We start from the raw sequence: 16429 nt of genomic DNA, 5'->3' as shown, positions 1-16429 counted from the left end.
AGGCACCGTACTAATGGCCTCCACCCGTTCAGTTAGGGGGCGGATGCCGTCGCCAGAAACTCTGTGGCCCAGAAAAGTGACACTGGTGCGGCGGAGTTGTGACTTAGTATTGTTCACTGCGATACCGTTTGCTTTTAATAGTTGGAACACTGTATTTAAATGTTGTTCATGTTCCTCGAGGGAGGAAGAAAAAATTAACAAGTCGTCCAGGTACGCATATGCAAAGTCCAGTTTTCCAACCAGCGAGTCGATGAACCGTTGCCACGTCTGTGCAGCATTTTTAAGGCCGAATGGCATAAACAAATACTCGAACAACCCGAACGGGGTGATGATAGCGGTCTTTTCAATGTCCTCAGGTGCCATTGGCAGTTGGTGGTACGCCTTATGACAATCGACTACACTGAAAATTTGTGCCCCATGCAGCTGGGAAGCAAAGTCTTGAATATTTGGGACGGGATAATTATCTAAAATTGTTCTGGCGTTAAGCGCCCGATAGTCACCGCAGAGGCGGAAAGTGTCATCTTTCTTGGGCACCAAATGAATGGGTGACAACCAACAACTGGAAGAAGCGCGGATAGTCTTATTATCTAAAAGTTCCTGAACAATAGCTTTAGCGTGTTTAAGTTTTTCCGGATTTAAACGCCTAGCCTTTGCACGTACCGGTGGGCCTTCTGTGGTATTTATTCTGTGGACAGTACCGTTATTGATCGCGAACACCGATGGGGATGCTGGACCAGCACCCGTTGCACTGTGACTAACCTGTAATGCACACGTGTGTGTGTCCAAGGCCGGCAGTTCAGCAGCAGTGGCGGTGATCCACTGGTAGTCCTTGTCGAAGAGCTCGGTGGGGTACCTGGTAGCGTCGCGGGTACAGCTTCCGTCCGGCAGTAGAAATGTCACGCGGCGTCGGCTGCAGGTGCGAGGAAGTGGTGCGGGGGTTGGGGGCGTGGCCGTGTGCGACAGCTGGGCGGTCTGCTTACGCGCGTCCGTGAGCTTGGCTTGCACGGCGGCGATGCGTAAGCGGAGGGCCCCATTGCTGTCCCGAAGTTCGTCATTGTGTGATCTAAGAGAAAGCACTGCAACAGCAGTTTCCGCTAGCTCACACAGCAGAATGGCGCTTTCGGATGAGAGGGGTAAGATATCTGAACCGGTGGTACGGTCTCCCGAGTTAAAGGTTAGTGTACCTCGTTGTAGGTTGGGTGACAGTGCGTGGGCTAAGAGAAAATCTACCCCAAGCACGGGTTCATCCACATCCGCGATAACGAAAGTCCACTGTAAGGGCGTATTAATGTCCTGCAGTTTAAGGCTTAAATTCGTTATTCCATGAGAGCGGATCAGGGAATTATTGGCGGCTCGAAGCGGGGGGCAAGGCTGAAGCTCGAATTTAATACCTGCGGACAAAGGTATCACACTAACCTCGGCCCCCGTGTCGACTAGAAATGAAAGGCAAGACACTGCATCTTTCACGTACAAGCGTCCTGGCGCGTGAGGAGAAGAAGTATTTAGTGATAGGCGTCTGTGCGGTGCAACGCGGCCCATAGCGCCTGAATTGGGTCGCGTTATTAGTTTGGGAACGCGCATGGAGAACAACATTTCTTAGCCGCGTCGCCAAAGCGGGAGTGGAAATAACACCAAGCGGGGCGGCGCGTGGCATCGCCCGTCGCGCTGGTTGAGGTTGAAGCGGCAGTGGAGGGGGACTTGTTTGTAGTTCCCTCCGATGGCGACGCTGCAGTAGTGCTGGTAGGAGAGGAGTTACTGCGGCGGTTGCCAGGCGGCGTTGGCTCCGCGCGCATGCGTGGAGCGAGTCGTGCGCACTCTGTACTGCAGGATGGGAACTGCCGCGCAGGTGTGCCAACCCCTGAGGCCTGAGGGCACCCTGGGGGGGTATGGGGGGGGGGGGGGGGGCAGAATGTTGTAAGCTTGTAAACCTGGTCTGCGATCTTCAGTTTGGCATCTAGTGGGGCCGAAGTTACATGTAGAAGGTGAAGTTGAACTTGCGGGGGAAGTTTCAGCAACCAGATGGTCCAAAGTGTAATGTCCGGCATGTGATGCGTGTCAATCATAGCGCGGAGATGACGCCAGAGTTGCGACGGGGACCTGGATCCCAGCGATTCCTGACTGATGAGGCGGATAGCTTCCTCTGTCGATGTGGATAGTCGCTCGAGGATGGTGCGTCGGGCAAACGCATATTTGTCCGTAGCGGGGGGCGAAGCCACAATGTCGCAGATCAGATCCAGTTTGTCATGGAGGTGACACAGTAAGCATAGGAACTTCGAATTGTCGTCGGCGACGCCGTGTAGCTGCAGGACGTGGTCGACCAAGGCAAACCATGTGCGTGGGTGATCCTTGCGAAGTGGTGGTAGCTTCGGCCAACGGGTGGGAAAGTCTTGATGTAAATGTTTATCAGAAACTGTCTCTCCCTGTCCATAGTTCTGCAACGTAATTGTCTCGGGTGCAGTAGCGGTGCACCAGCTTCCGCCACTGTCAGTGGCACGCGGCACGGTAGGCGCGGCACGGAGTAACGCCGACGGGCGTAGAATGGACCGGCGCTGTAGAATCGACCGTAGTCGACCGATGTGCGGCGAACGACGGAATACAGTTTCCTGGCCCCTCCCCTACAGGTGCATTAAAATAGTTAAAATCACCTAATGTTTGTGGAACACACGCGGCAGGAACGGCGTGTGCCGTCGGAAACACTCGTAAAGCGGACGCTGGTGGTGTAGGGGGGGGTTGGTGCAAAATCCGGAGTTCTGGCAGAAATATGAACTCTCCTGTCTTGAGCGTCCGGCTCGATTTGTACAGTCACTGATTCGGGTGGAAAATTCACACTTGCACTTGGGAAACCTGTAAACATAGTCACTGGGGTTTGAGCACATTGCGTCGGCTGTAGAGCACTCGGAACACGTGGCTGTGGAATTGTATAAACACTGTCCTGTTGAGTACAGCTAGTCGATGTGTTCGGAACCTGCGTAGAACTATTGCGGACGCCCGGTAGATAATTGTAAAACCATGCCGAAGCGTCCGTTGGAACACTTAGTTGGCACGTGTTCGGTGTAGCAGGCGGCAAGCGATCCATTGTGTACTGCACGATGGTATAAGATTTCGTTGTAGCACTCGCGAACAAAATTCGGGGTCACCAGTATGGGTTTAGCGTGGTAGGGTTGCCGATTCCAATGATGCACGCTACACCACATGTAATAAACACTATTTTTATTTCTCGTAAGCACACATATACAGTTGTTTACATTCTGAATTCTCGGTACACGTCCGTACACTTTCATGCGCGACCACAGACTGGGGCAAAGAGCTTGCCAAAAACAAAGATATTACCTGCGACTTGGTCGATAGTCGCCACAAGCATATGGATGTGTATCAAGCTGTTAATAATTCTCTCTCTCTCTCTCTCTCTCTCTCTCTCTCTCTCTCTCTCTCTCTCTCTCTCTCTGGTGTGTGTGTGTGTGTGTGTGTGTGTGTGTGTGTGTGTGTGTGTGTGTGTGTGTGTGTTGTGTGTGTGTAATTAATTGTGTATTGTTAAAGTTTAATTCTTCCCTTCAGTATTTTTTGCGTTACCGGGAAAGGTAAGGTGGATGAGGTGCATGTTAACAGTGGGAGAGACTGCAGGTTCTGAAGTCAGTAATCTTGTAAATCTGGAACTTGTCTTTCACTCTGGTGCTTCTTTTATTTGGTTGGAATATATTTCTTCTGCGTTTCAGATACTGTGACTTTCAGATTTTAAATATTCTGGAACTTCCTATTGTATCTTAAAGGGTTTCTTACTATGTCCAAGAGAGATTCATATTTGCCTGCTCGCATATAAGTAAAAGTTCTTGATTTTTATATAGAAGATAAGTTTATTGAACTGCCACTCATAATTACTTATGGCTGCCATGGCTATTTGATGAACAACCAGTAATTACATATAAATGGTGATTTCTTTTATTGAAAATGTTCCAAGAACTATGCTCTTCATAGAACTATGTTGTTACTGAGCCAAATATTACATATGCCACTAAATAAAAATACCTTCCCCACAAAAGATGGGTGAACAAAATTGTAATAAATATTTTTCTCTTGTTTCAGCAAGTGCTGATGTTGGATTTGCTGTTTATGATCGTTACGCTGCTGAAACATTGGCACCACCTGTGTCGTATGTTGCACACTTAACGGGAGCTCTAGCTGGCCTAACAATTGGGCTCTTAGTCCTGAAAAACTTTGAGCAGAAACTCCACGAACAGCTTATGTGGTGGGTGGCGCTCGGTGTGTATGCGGCATGCACATTGTTCGCCATCCTTTTCAATGTGTTCAATCCTAGTTATCCGTGAGCAGATGTGACACTCCTGCCCTTTAGAAGTCTCAGGAATTACTTTAACAGAAAAGAGTTTGACAGTGACAGCTGTGGAAAAAAAAAAAAAAAAAAAAAACTTTGCTTGCGTAGATGTACCGTGTGCATCATTACTGTGGGAATGGACACTTCAAGACTGATATTGAAGCAAATGGCTCATTTGATTTGTTAATAATGTGTTACATTAATGTTTATTCATAGTCTGCATCCTAAAAGTGATGTGATTGTATGAGGACAAGAAACCGTTAACTTATTGTTACTTTTTTAATTTCTGATGTTCGGGGACAGTGTTCGTTTTATACATTCTGAGTGAAAGTGATGATTGATGCTAGTCAGAAAAGAGGACTATCAAGAGGGAAAGCAGGAGTAAGGAATGTGAAACTCCATTAATTCTGTTTGATAGTTTGTTTTTGCCTTTATTGATATATCTGGAGCCTTAAATAAATTGACTGATATTCAAAGCAAATGGCTCTTCAGCAGTGATAACTACCTCATAGCTAGACTTAATCTTCAAGTATCTGTTACATTTTGTAGGTAATATATTATTTTCTTTATGTAATTCCATATGCCCAGTGGCAAACTAAATATCTAAGGCTCCAGGTATAACTATGTCTCTCGTGTATTAATTTTTGTTACTTGGAAAAGTGCTGAAAGTAATTTATATTGATGGAATTTTGGAGTTTAATACTCTTAAGGCGAAATAACACTATAATTTATGTATAACAACTTTATTTATACCATTAAGTGCCCAATGTTAGTGTTACTTGTTGTGTATATTACATAACTAAAACTTGTTACAAACTGATTTTTGACTGCTTTTAATCCATTTCATGTTTCTGTCCAACTGTCTAATATATACTGATTTTATACCAAAGAAAAGTAACATGAACGGATTATTTTTATGTAGGTATCTGTAACTGTGTGATGGCTGTTATGAAACAAAATATAGCACATGTAATACAATCCTACAATGCAAATACATAAATGTTTTGCAGGAACACTATTGTCCTAATGTACGAAATGTTAAGGCGTGAATCACATTGTTATTATATCAAAATAAGTGAAGTGCAGATAACTCATATTTGATTGACAGTGAGCTTAGTTAACTACTATTCACTACTTTCTCTTTCCATATTTATGTTGCATGTAAGGTTTCTGTGTTTTGGCACTACTTCTTCCATGTCACTCATAAAAGGGAGGGGAAAGAATCGCAACATAAGTATTCAACCAGTTCGAAGTAAAGTAAATTACCAGTTGCTTTGTAACAGCTCGATTTCTAAGGAGATGGTGGCTTATGTAGCATTTATTATGTAACCTTTAATTTTTGAATGTCTGAATGTAAGCAAAATTTGATTATTGGCACTGGAATATGGAAATAAATCCATCATACTCATCTCTGTGTACTTTGAATTGTGTACTTGACTAAGATTTCAGGCTGGGAGAAAGAAACATTTCAGTGATCGTCTCCAATTATTTTATGAGCATTACCAGCAGTCAAAACTACGCAGTCTCCTTGAGATCTGACTATCTAGTTATGTATTTAAATAATTGATCAGTTCGGATCAAATTTCTGTGAGTAAATTAAAGTGATCTACACATATAAAACCAACAACAGGATTATTTTAATAGGTTCATACATAGGCTTGCCAACTAACACAGCTGAAATAAAATTTTATACACACACACACACACACACACACACACACACACACACACACTGTTTAACGTTAAACATTTACCACAAAAAGTTTGTCTAGCACAGTACTGCAGTGTCAAGGAAATTACTTCAAGAAAGGCAAATAATGGGTGGAACACAAACAAAATACTGGAGCAAAGATTACTTTTTTCATCTCCACTGAATAGAGGAAGACAGACTTAACAAATGTTTATGAAAAAAAGAGGACAATGATAATCTAGCTAACAAAAATAAGAATAGAATTGGATAGAAGCAACAACAGGGAATCAAAAACAACATATGGGAGCTCTTAAGAACTAAGATCCTCAATTTAGACGGATACCAGTACCAAGGCAGAGGGTGGGGGGATACGCATATGGAGAAGATGTAGAACTAGAAAAAGAAAAGTCAGGTAACAGGAATTGTTGTTGATCCTATTTGGCTAATGCACAGGCAAAAGAAATATAATTTTCATGTAAATGTACTAGCGGGCCTCACAGTGAGCCATAACATTGTCAGCAAGAGTACCTTGAAGTAACTTCGAAAATATTCCTTAGTACTGCACTGATGACTAATCAAGTATAATAATTAATTTATTGCATCCATAGAGCCCATCAAGAAGGAGAACCTCCAGAAATGTGGAATGAGTCCCTATATACATTAACATAAAACTGACTTCGTAGGAAATTAATCTGTACCCTGTTAATCAAATAACCATTGCAGCCATAAATAGTTATGAGTGGCAGTTTAATAAACATATCTTTTCAAAAATTTGACTCCACAGGGAGGCCTGACTTCCACAGGTCAGTCTTTCATTTTGTGGTACTAGAGCATATTCCATCGAGAGCCTTCCTGATTTCTGGAGGGGCTATACCAACAAGATAGTTCAGTTTGTTTACAGGTGAAGGTCTTAAACACTCCGTAAAACCGTGACAGGTCTCATTCAGTGCTACATCTATATTTGTATGACATGGCTGGACTTAAACCATCTCAAACATGTACATTCAGCACTGCAGTAACTGCCAGCACACTAGTTCTCACGGTGCATGGGTGGGTTCACCATGTGGTACCTATAAAGTTTCCGCACTACGTTGTTTCTGCAGGAGCTTTGTGTTTCATGTTTAGGCAGTGTTTCTGATATTTACGTGTCACTCCCAGATATTTCAGGATTGGGACAATGTTTGAGAGCAATTCCTTCCCAGATGATTTGAAGGATTCTAGCTGCTTGTTTGTTCCCAAGGTCGAATAAACAGGTCTGAGTTTTCGAATGATTTACTTCATATGGTTTTCATGAAGACACTAGTAGACTGTGTCGTAAGCAGGATAAAGGTCAATAAACACAGCGCCTGTGATGAACGATTTCTTGAAGCCGTCCCTGATGTGCTGTGTCAGGTATAATATCTGTGATGTACATCTTTTCTCTTCTCTGAAGTGAGCTTGCTGTGGTATAAGAAGAGGCTCTACTTTGTCTCTGAAAGATGGACTTCTCCAGTACTTTGTCGATATAAGAGAGCAAGGAAACTGGCCTATAGCTTTTGGGATCCTGTTGATCTTGGCCTTGTTTAGGGACAGAATGACTCTATCCTTCTGCTAGACTTCGATGGTCTTGCAATATCGGACATAGCTGTTCATTAAAAACAGTAGCCAACACATTGTAAAAAGATCATAGTTCTTAAGTTGCTATCCTCATATGTCATCTTATCCTCCTGCTGTATCCAATTTGCACTTACTCAGTGCTCATTGTAGTTCAGCTTCAGTAAAGAGTGTAGACAGGATGTTACTAGCTCAATCATGCTACCTTGTTATCGGTTCGTTATCTGTCTTTCTCTACTTTTGTACTAGAATGCATGCTGGCTTGGGTGTTATACTGTTACCATTACTGAGACAACGTAATAGTCTCAAGGCCTTCGGACTGCCTTACTCATGTCACTATCTACTATTAACTGAATCCACTCATCTGTTAGCCACAGATGTTGAAGAAAAAATGCTTTGTGTGAGATTTCATGTTTCTTCACAGAAACTTTATCAATAGTGAAATTAAATTTTAATACTAATTTCAGAGTAACGAATACCTTAAAAATGTGATAACAAGTTTTCTTTATAAAAGTCCAAAGAAACAAACACTTTTCTTTAACATTAGAAACTGGCTGACCATCTAGTGTCTTATCATGATGATGAAGAATCCTGTTTATCAGGGTTGCTTTGGAATGCATTGTATAATGCATATTTTTCCTATCTAAAATTTCTGTGAGATTCAGTTCTAAAATATAAAGGCTGTATATCTTAAGCTCTTCTGGTTTACATTTTTATACACATTTTCACATTGACAGCTCTTCTGATTCCAAACAGAAACTGTGACCTATGTGACAAATTCTTAAGTTAACATACAGACCCTCACAACAGTGACATCCTCACTCCACCAGTAGACGTTATAGACAATTGTTGATCCATCCACTGTGTCACATTGTTACTGCCTCATTATGTCACATTCTTGCCTCACTCCGGAATGTTTGCTCATAAAAGAAGTGCTTGTGATCAACTTCAGCCCACTTCCACCAAGAAATTGCAAAGTATTTTTTGTGTGTGAAGGCTCAATGCACAACATACATTAAAAAAGTGAAAAATGTTAGTCCTGAAAAGATTTGTATTCAGATAGAGATTATATCACAGTTCAGTTGAAACTGATTTTTCTTACCAGCAACAAAAACCATTATGAAGTAAATAAATTGAGAAATCCAGTGTGTGACTGGTAATGTCTACATTTGGTGTTAGAAAGTCATTATTGCTCATTTGAAACTGCATATGAGTCTGTGTGAGATCAAGACTTCAAGTGTTAGGTGTGAACCACTCTTAGGCTTGTTCAGCAATCTGAGCTGTTTCCACTAAAGCGGAGACCGGACCCTTGATTAGTGTACCTGTGTTGTCAGCAAAGATTAAAGTTTTCAAACTGTCTTTTAAAGTTACTGTAAACAAGAGTGGGTATGCATCAATCCCTGTGGCCCCACCACCTGTTGTGTTCTTCCGTTCTGAGATTATTTTCATGCCCTCTGCTATCCTTAACAGAGGTAGAATTCCATCCATGCAAGAGGGATGCCATTAATGCCATAACTCTTGAGTTTGCTAAGTAGAATTTTTTGATTGACGCAAAGGCTTTGGTAATGTCATAAAATATACAAACAGGATACCTTTTCTATCAAATCAACACTAGATTTTAATACATTGCTAGAAACACCGCCATAGCCAGCAGAACTGCAACTTTTTAGCAACCTGATAGTGTCTGTATGTCCTTAGAGGTTGCATTTTTAAACTAACGTCTGTTGGTGGTGCATGCAGTGTCTGCACAAGTAAATCATATGCATCTGCATTTGGTTTTCAGCCATTGTGAGGAAGTAATCATTGAATTTGGTGGCCAGTGATTGGAGAGTGTCACTATTTCGCAGAACTTTTTTTTTGGTGGCTCAGTGCTATTTGGATGACTAGTTTTGTTTGTTTCTTGTGTAATAATGTTTCAAATAGTTTTTCTTTTGTTCTTGGGGTGTTTTATTTTTGGACCATAGTACAGAATGGATGTTTCTGCAATACTTGTGACAATGGAGTGTCAGATCTTGACTACTGCATGTTCTCTGAAGTATGTATATCTCTCCCTTCCTATTAAATAAATAAAAAATAAAAACCACTTTTAGTCACAGGAGTTATCCATCACTTACTTGTTTAAGGAGAAAACAAAATTCAAAATGTTGTCGTAATGTGTTTTAAGTATGAGCTGAAATGTCCATTAAGGGGGCCTGGATATCATGAGGGCTAACAAAATTCAAATTTTGTTTTTTGTTTCATAGAACTCTTTGATCCTCCCCGATTGTAAAAATCTATACTTTAAGCATACCAGTGCATCATTTTCATATTTAAATGTGTTTGTAAAGCAGATGCAGCATATGTTTTCCAAGTGCCTAGCTGTCACATCATTGTCAAACACAAAACCTTATCTAAATGCCTCGTTCTTTAATTTTGGTGTGGTATTTCCATAGTAACTTGTTTGTGCAATGTCCTTGTAGTGCGAGAAGGGATTTATTGCAGTTGATACTTCTGTCAATACAAGTAGTTTACTTGAATTATTCATGCAAGTTAGTGTTGTAAACTGATTGTTGTGACTGTTTTCGACTTATTTCAATGATTTTTGCATTGCAAAATGCCAAAGACTAAGAAGTGTAATTGCGGTCATAAATTATGGTATTTATTTATTCGATTCCATATTAGTATGTTGCTTAGTTAACACACTATTGATTTTTACACAAATTATATAATATACATTAATATTAAATTTTATCATACAGACTGCTACCTCCCATCACCATAACTATTTCCTCTACTGTTGATAATAGTAATAGTTTTTATATAATAATTTTTATTATTATTATTATTTATTTTATGGCCTTCTTTGGACCACTCTAGTCAAAAATACAAAGTTGTAAACAAGTTGTTACACAGGGATACAATTTGGCTCAACAATAACTTAATATGATATTTAGAACCATGTACCTTGCCGTTGGTGGGGAGGCTTGCGTGCCTCAACGATACAGATAGCCGTACCGTAGGTGCAACCACAACAGAGGGGTATCTGTTGAGAGGCCAGACAAACGTGTGGTTCCTGAAGATACGAAGCCCACGCCTACTACAGTAGTACAAGTTTATATGCCAACTAGCTCTGCAGATGACGAAGAAATTGAAGAAATGTATGATGAAATAAAAGAAATTATTCAGATAGTGAAGGGTGATGAAAATTTAATAGTCTTGGGTGACTGGAATTCGGTAGTAGGAAAAGGGAGAGAAGGAAATGTAGTAGGTGAATATGGTTTGGGGCTAAGAAATGAAAGAGGAAGCCGCCTGGTCGAATTTTGCACAGAGCACAACATAATCATAACTAACACTTGGTTTAAGAATCATGAAAGAAGGTTGTATGCATGGAAGAACCCTGGAGATACTAAAAGATATCAGATAGATTATATAATGGTTAGACAGAGATTTAGGAACCAGGTTTTAAATTGTAAGACATTTCCAGGAGCAGATGTGGACTCTGACCACAATCTATTAGTTATGATCTGTAGATTGAAACTGAAGAAACTGCAAAAAGGTGGGAATTTAAGGAGATGGGACCTGGATAAACTGACTAAATCAGAGGTTGTACAGAGTTTCAGGGAGAGCATAAGGGAACAATTGTCAGGAATGGGGGAAAGAAATACAGCAGCAGAAGAAGAATGGGTAGCTCTGAGGGATGAAGTAGTGAAGGCAGCACAGGATCAAGTAGGTAAAAAGATGAGGGCTAGTAGAAATCCTTGGGTAACAGAAGAAATATTGAATTTAATTGATGAAAGGAGAAAATATAAAAATGCAGTAAATGAAGCATGCAAAAAGGAATACAAACGTCTCAAAAATGAGATCGAAAGGAAGTGCAAAATTGCTAAGCAGGGATGGCTAGAGGACAAATGTAAGGATGTAGAAGCGAGTATCACTAGGGGTAAGGTAGATACTGCCTACAGGAAAATTAAAGCGACCTTTGGAGACAAGAGAACCACTTGCATGAACATCAAGAGCTCAGATGGAAACCCAGTTCTAAGCAAGGAAGGGAAAGCAGAAAGATGGAAGGAGTATATAGAGGGTCTATACAAGGGCGATGTACTTCAGGACAGTATTATGGAAATGGAAGAGGATGTAGATGAAGATGAAATGGGAGATACGATACTGCGTGAAGAGTTTGAAATAGCACTGAAAGGCCTGAGTCAAAACAAGGCTCCCGGAGTAGACAACATTCCATTAGAACTACCGACAGCCTTGGGAGAGCCAGTCCTGACAAAACTCTACCATCTGGTGAGCAAGATGTATGAAACAGGCGAAATACCCTCAGACTTCAAGAAGAATATAATAATTCCAATCCCAAAGAAAGCAGACATTGACAGATGTGAAAATTACTGAACTATCAGTTGCAAAATGCTAACGCGAATTCTTTCAGGCGAATGGAAGAACTAGAAGAAGCCAACCTCGGGGAATATCAGTTTGGATTCTGTAGAAATGTTGGAACACGTGAGGCAATATTGACCCTACGACTTATCTTAGAAGCTAGAGTAAGGAAAGACAAACCTACGTTTCTAGTATTTGTAGGCTTAGAGAAAGCTTTTGACAATGTTGACTGGAATACTCTCTTTCAAATTCTGAAGGTGCCAGGGGTAAAATACAGGGAGCGAAAGGCTATTTACAATTTGTACAGAAACCAGATGGCAGTTATAGGAGTCTAGGGATGTGAGAGGGAAGCAGTGGTTGGGAAGGGAGTGAGACAGGGTTGTAGCCTCTCCCCGATGCTATTCAATCTGTATATTGAGCAAGCAGTAAAGAAAATGAAAGAAAAGTTCGGAGTAGGTATTAAAATCCACGGAGAAGAAATAAAAACTTTGAGGTTCGCCGATGACATTTTAATTCTGTCAGAGACAGCAAAGGACTTGGAAGAGCAGTTGAATAGAATGGATAGTGTCTTGAAAGGAGGATATAAGATGAACATCAACAAAAGCAAAACGAGGATAATGGAATGTAATCGAATTAAGTCGGGTGATGCTGAGGGAATTAGATTAGGAAATGAGACACTTAAAGTAGTAAAGGAATTTTGCTACTTAGGGAGTAAAATAACTGATGATGGTCGAAGTAGAGAGGATATAAAATGTAGACTGGCAATGGCAAGGAAAGGGTTTCTGAAGAAGAGAAATTTGTTAACATCGAGTATTGATTTAAGTGTAAGGAAGTCGTTTCTGAAAGTATTTGTATGGAGTGTGGCCATGTATGGAAGTGAAACATGGACGATAAATAGTTTGGACAAGAAGAGACAAGAAGAGCTTTTGAAATGTGGTGCTACAGAAGAATGCTGAAGATTAGATGGGTAGATCACATAACTAGTGAGGAGGTATTGAATAGGATTGGGGGTAAGGGAGCTTGTGGCACAGCTTGACTAGAAGAAGGGATGGATTGGTAGGACATGTTCTGAGACATCGAGGGATCACCAATTTAGTATTGGAGGGCAGTGTGGAGGGTAAAAATCGTAGAGGGAGACCAAGAGATGAATAAACTAAGCAGATTCAGAAGGATGTAGGTTGCGGTAGGTACTGGGAGATGAAGAAGTTTGCACGGAATAGAGTAGCATGGAGAGCTGCATCAAACCAGTCTCAGGACTGCAGACCACAACAACATAGGTAATATAATTATTAGTCTATTCTTATATGAAAGGTGTTTTGCTCTTCTGTCTGCCCAATATTTCTTCATTCTTTCAGATATTTTCTTTCTTTCTTTCTTCATCTGAGACCACTCTTCTTGTACTCCTTTTATTGATTTTCATTTGTAGTCTGGTTTGCGGGTCTTGCAGTATTCTGATTTTCTCTGTCTTGGAGTTCTCATCAGATGTCCTAAGAATGAGATGCGTTTCTTCCTGATCATGCTCATGACTGGTTCTATTTTCTTATATACTGTTTCATTTCATGCTATTCTCCAATGTCCATTTATTTTATACTGTTTATTTATACATGTCCTAATTATTCTTCTTTCTATTTTTAGTATTCTGTCAATTTCTGCTGTATTAGTTGTTTTGAAGATAGTTTCAGCTGCATACGTTATTTCTGGTTGTGTAACTGTTTTATAGTATTTTAATTTTGCATCTAGAGATAGGCTTTTTTGTTGTATGTAGTTTTGGTAATGTAATTTGTGTAGCTCAGGTTTTTTATTCTATTCTGCCATGATGGCTTCTCGTTTGGATTGTATGTTATTATTTCGCCTGAATATTTAAATTTACCAACAGTTTTGATTTCCTGTTCTCCTATTGTAATTTTGTTTGCAAGTGGTGGATCAGTTAGCATAATCTCTGTTTTTTCAAATGATATTCTAAGGCCTACTTTGTCTGCTATTTCTTGTAGTCATTTCACTTGTTGCCTGGCTTCTTGAATGGTGTTGGCTAGGAGAGCAAGATTGTCAGCGAATCCCAAGCAGTTTAAGCTAATATCATCTTTTGCACTTCCAATTCTTATCACCTTTGGATTGTCCTTGTACCATTCTCTCATTATGTATTCCAGTGCACAGTTGAACAGTAATGGTGATAGGCAGTCACCTTGTCTTAAGCCTGTTTTTATGAGGAATGGCTCCGAAATTTCTCCTCTAAACTGCACTTTTGATTTGGTGTTGGTTAGAGTGAGTTGTATTATTTTAATTAGTTTTGGATTGAGTCCTAGATTTCTTAGAATTTTTAATACTGAAGGTCTGTGGAGACAGTCATATGCCTTCTTAAAATCTACAGATGTTATTGCTAGAGGTTTGTTCCGTTTGTTGTAGTATGCCATAATCAATTTTAAACTAATTATCTGCCCTGCACAGCTTCTCCATGGTCTGAAACCTCCCTGATATTCCCCTAACTCCTGTTCTAATTGCTCCTTGATTCTTTCATATAGGATCTTGGATAGAATTTTGTATGTGCAGCCTAGGAGCGAGATTCCTCTGTAGTTGTCTGGGTTGCTCTTATCGCCCTTTTTGTGTAGTGGGTGGATCAAGAATCAAGAATTTTATTCACCGTAGATCATTTTACAATGATATTGGCTTCATCATACAAGATGTACTAGTACATACAGAATAATAAAATAAACTTCTGTCAATACATTATAGAATACACTTGAAGCATGGCAGTGTACCAAATTACAAAGGATAGCTTTTAAAAGTTATCACAACAAGCTATCTTATAATCTAATCTAATATGGTATTTTATTGTTTATAGTATAAACTTTGTAATTACACACGATTAACCACAGCACAAAATAATACGTTTAACTACAGACAACTTTTAAATACTTATATTCTCCTCAGGCATCTCAAAGAATTCTTTAATGCCATAGAATGGATGATCTGACAGCCAGCTGTACCACTTAATTTTAAAAGAATTTGTACCCATAGACTGAACATGAACTGGCAGTTTATTGAACATTTTGAGTGGGTTAACTTTGTGGGAATTTCCTGTTCTCACTAACCTGTGGCGCGGTATGTCTAAATTACTGTTAGCCCTGGTGTTGTGTTCGTGTATTTCCCTTCTGGCAATAAATTCTGAAATATTATTTTTATTATAGAGTACACACACATAGATGTATAGATTTATAATTGTAAGTATTCTGAGTCTGGAAAAAAAGAGGACGTCAGTGCTCCCTATGACCTCTTTTACATATTATACGTATGACTTTTTTTTGTAATTTCAATACGTTTTTGATGTGAGGGGAGTGCCCCCATATAATGAGACCATATGAAATATGTGACTGGAATAGCCCAAAGTATGTCACCCTGAGGTACTCCAAGCTCCCTTAGTTTCAAGAGAAGGTATGCCACCCGAGATGTTTTTTCACATACATGATTGATATGTTCCTCCCAATATAGTTTTGAGTCAATGTGAATACCTAAGAGTTTTACCGACTTATTGCCTACTTCATTTGATTTTCCCATTAAAACTTGTTGTGTTTTGTCAGGGTTGCATAGGAGCTTATTGGCTGCAAACCAGTCCAGGGCCTTATTTAGTGTTTCTTTTGTTGGGTTATTCAGATCTGAAATGTTCTGATGTGTGGTAAGTAGTGTTGTATCGTCAGCGTAACACACAACAGGGTGAGCTATATTTTTAGGTAAATAATTAATAGCGACAATGCAGAAGAAGGGTCCAAGGATAGACCCTTCTGGTACACCTTTACTGATTTCCATGATGGAAGAATTTAAATTTCTGACTGAAACGAATTGTTTTCAGTTACTTAAATAAGAATTTATCACAGATAAAGTGCTCCCTCTCACCCCATAAAACTCTAGTTTCCCCAGTAGTATGTCAACAGGAATGCAATCGAAAGCTTTGCTTAGGTCACATAATACCAGTGATACCATGTAATTATTTTCAAAAGCTGTTAAGGTTTGGTCAATGATTTCCAAGATGGCCCCTGTTGTGTTCTTCCCCTTTCGAAAGCCAAACTGATTTTACATAGGATATTGTGTTTTTCAAAGAAGTTGCTTATTTGTGTGTGTATCAGCGTCTCAAATACCTTTGAGAATATTGGAACAATGGAGACTGGTTTGTAGCTTTGGGGGAGATGTTTGTCTCCTTTTTTAAAAACTGGGACAAATTTTGATACCTTGAGTGCATCCGGAAAAACTCCAAATTCTACACATTTATTAAAAATATAAGCTAATGGTTTGGCGATTGAGTGTATTGTCTTTTTAATTATGTTATTTGATAACCAATAACAGTCCATACTTTCAGAACCTGAAAATTTGGATACAGCTTTTATAACATCAGCAGGTGTGACAGCCCTCCATTGAAATGCCAGGTTAACAGGCAGTGGTGTTCCAACAAGGTTCATTGCAGATGAATT

The 16429-nt window shown here is 40.1% G+C and overlaps 1 protein-coding gene across 2 annotated transcripts in view; it reads left to right on the top strand.

The window, feature by feature from the left end:
- The window catches only part of LOC126458330 (protein rhomboid), a 304631-nt gene extending 300155 nt beyond the window's left edge, over window positions 1-4476 (top strand). For both annotated transcript variants that reach the window (XM_050095289.1, XM_050095290.1), the window contains exon 8: window positions 4081-4476. In XM_050095289.1, coding sequence (XP_049951246.1) covers window positions 4081-4322 — 242 coding nt within the window. In that variant the 3' untranslated portion in view covers window positions 4323-4476. The remainder of the gene's footprint in view (window positions 1-4080) is intronic.
- Window positions 4477-16429: the final 11953 nt, after the last annotated feature.

Source organism: Schistocerca serialis, chromosome 2 (assembly GCF_023864345.2).
Source record: "Schistocerca serialis cubense isolate TAMUIC-IGC-003099 chromosome 2, iqSchSeri2.2, whole genome shotgun sequence".
In the NCBI taxonomy this organism is placed as follows: Eukaryota; Metazoa; Arthropoda; class Insecta; order Orthoptera; family Acrididae; genus Schistocerca; species Schistocerca serialis.
Note: the sequence above shows the minus strand (reverse complement) of the source record. Positions and strands in the feature narration are given on the sequence as shown.